This window comes from Plectropomus leopardus, unplaced genomic scaffold, assembly GCF_008729295.1.
Source record: "Plectropomus leopardus isolate mb unplaced genomic scaffold, YSFRI_Pleo_2.0 unplaced_scaffold8657, whole genome shotgun sequence".
NCBI classification, from domain to species: domain Eukaryota; kingdom Metazoa; phylum Chordata; class Actinopteri; order Perciformes; family Serranidae; genus Plectropomus; species Plectropomus leopardus.
In genome coordinates, this window is record NW_024695427.1 from 1 (window position 1) to 1,590 (window position 1,590).

Consider the following 1,590-nt stretch of genomic DNA (forward strand, 5'->3'; position numbering starts at 1 on the left):
CTATTCTTATTATCATTGGCTGTTCGTGTTGTCTGTCAGAACACGGATGAAATGAGTTCTATCGACATTCTATCGACTACGTCTCATATTTCAATCGAGGAAAAATTATATCACGATTGATATCGTTATCGTTTTATCGCCCAGCCCTACATCTGACACACGCATACACATTTTTATACACATCTAACACACATGATACAAGACAGCTGAGACATGAAGATCTGACATGACTCCTCCTTCTTCTGCTCCTGCTCCTGCTCCTGCTCCTGCTCCTCCTCCTGCTCCTGCTCTTCCTCCTCCTCCTCAGGTCTCCTCTGATGACAGCGGCGCCTCCTTCCTGAACCACCACTGGAGTCTCTTCTTCAGCAGAACAGGAATACAGTCAGATTTATGTTTCTGCTTATTAAAATAAAGATTTTATTTTCAGCACAAATTAACGAGTGTTACCTGATCAGATGTTTTACAATAAAATACAGGGAGAACAAAAAGCCTAAAATGATACCTTAAATAATTATTTCTCCTCTTCCGTCCTCCTCCTCCTCCTCTTCTTCCTCCTCCTCCTCCTCCTCCTCTCCTCTCAGGCCAGAGGAGTTGTGGGTGAGAGGAGAACAGCGCTCCCTCCTTGAGGCCCGTCTCTTCCCGGTCCTCCACCCCAGAGGAGGCGCTGTGGGTCTGGAGGGAGGAGTCTGCTGGCTGCTGGGAGGCGCCGGCTGTCTGAAGAGGTGGCGGGAGGCGTGGAGGCTCTCTCTGAAGGAGGTGATGTCGCTCACCTGTCAGGAGGCGGAGCTGCAGTGGAGGGAGGAGCTGCTGTACCTGTCGGGGAGGAGGCGAGTGTCGGACGCTCTGAGGAGTCGCTCAGACGTCTGCCTGCTGCCGAGCTTCAGGGCTGCCGTGCTGGGAGGCCAGCAGGGGGCGCTGCTGGAGACGCTGGACACCAGTGAGTCACCATGGCAACCATACGAACAACAAGACACTCCAGTTAACCCTTTGAAACCAAAACACAGGAAGAAGGCAAAGAGCAACAAGAGGAGAAACGAGCCCAAAATTAACAAAAAATTAGTGAAAAATGAAGAAAAAGAAAACAAACAACACTGAGACCGTAACTTTATTTATTCACCGTCTGTTTCAGTCGCAGCAGGAAGCAGGACGCAGGGGGCGGGGCCAGATTTGGGCGTTGCCGCTCGCTGCCTCTCCTGCATCGCCGACGTGTTGGTGTGCATGGCGGGGGGGAGGGGAGGCCTGAGGAGCGGGCCGGCTGCCAATGAGGCCTGGAGCTCCGCCTACTTCCTGTTGGAGGAGGGTAACCTGAGCGACGGGGTCCACGCCCTGGCCGAGCAGCGAGCTCATTGGCTGAGCAGGTGAGTGTGGCTCACCTGGTTTTCTGTCGCCGTTTGATGCTGGATGATGAGTGTGTCTGATGTGTGGCGCCCCCTTCAGGCCGGATCTGCTGGTGCGGGCGGCGCGGCACTACGAGGGCGCCGGACAGGTGCTCCTCCGACAGGCCGTGATGTCATCACAGACGTTCATCGCCATTGGCCAGGGTGAGGTCCCGCCCCTTGAGGAGTGGCAGGAAGTGGAGTGTCCGGCCAG

At 54.5% G+C, this 1,590-nt stretch overlaps 1 protein-coding gene across 1 annotated transcript; it reads left to right on the forward strand.

Annotated features, from left to right (window-relative positions):
• Window positions 1-307: 307 nt before the first annotated feature.
• Window positions 308-1,541, forward strand: LOC121940422 (L-fucose kinase-like; the record flags this gene model as incomplete). Its single annotated transcript, XM_042483199.1, has 4 exons — window positions 308-381; window positions 582-1,018; window positions 1,130-1,358; window positions 1,438-1,541. Coding segments are annotated over 4 exons (844 nt in total), but the record flags the coding sequence as incomplete, so codon positions are not given.
• Window positions 1,542-1,590: the final 49 nt, after the last annotated feature.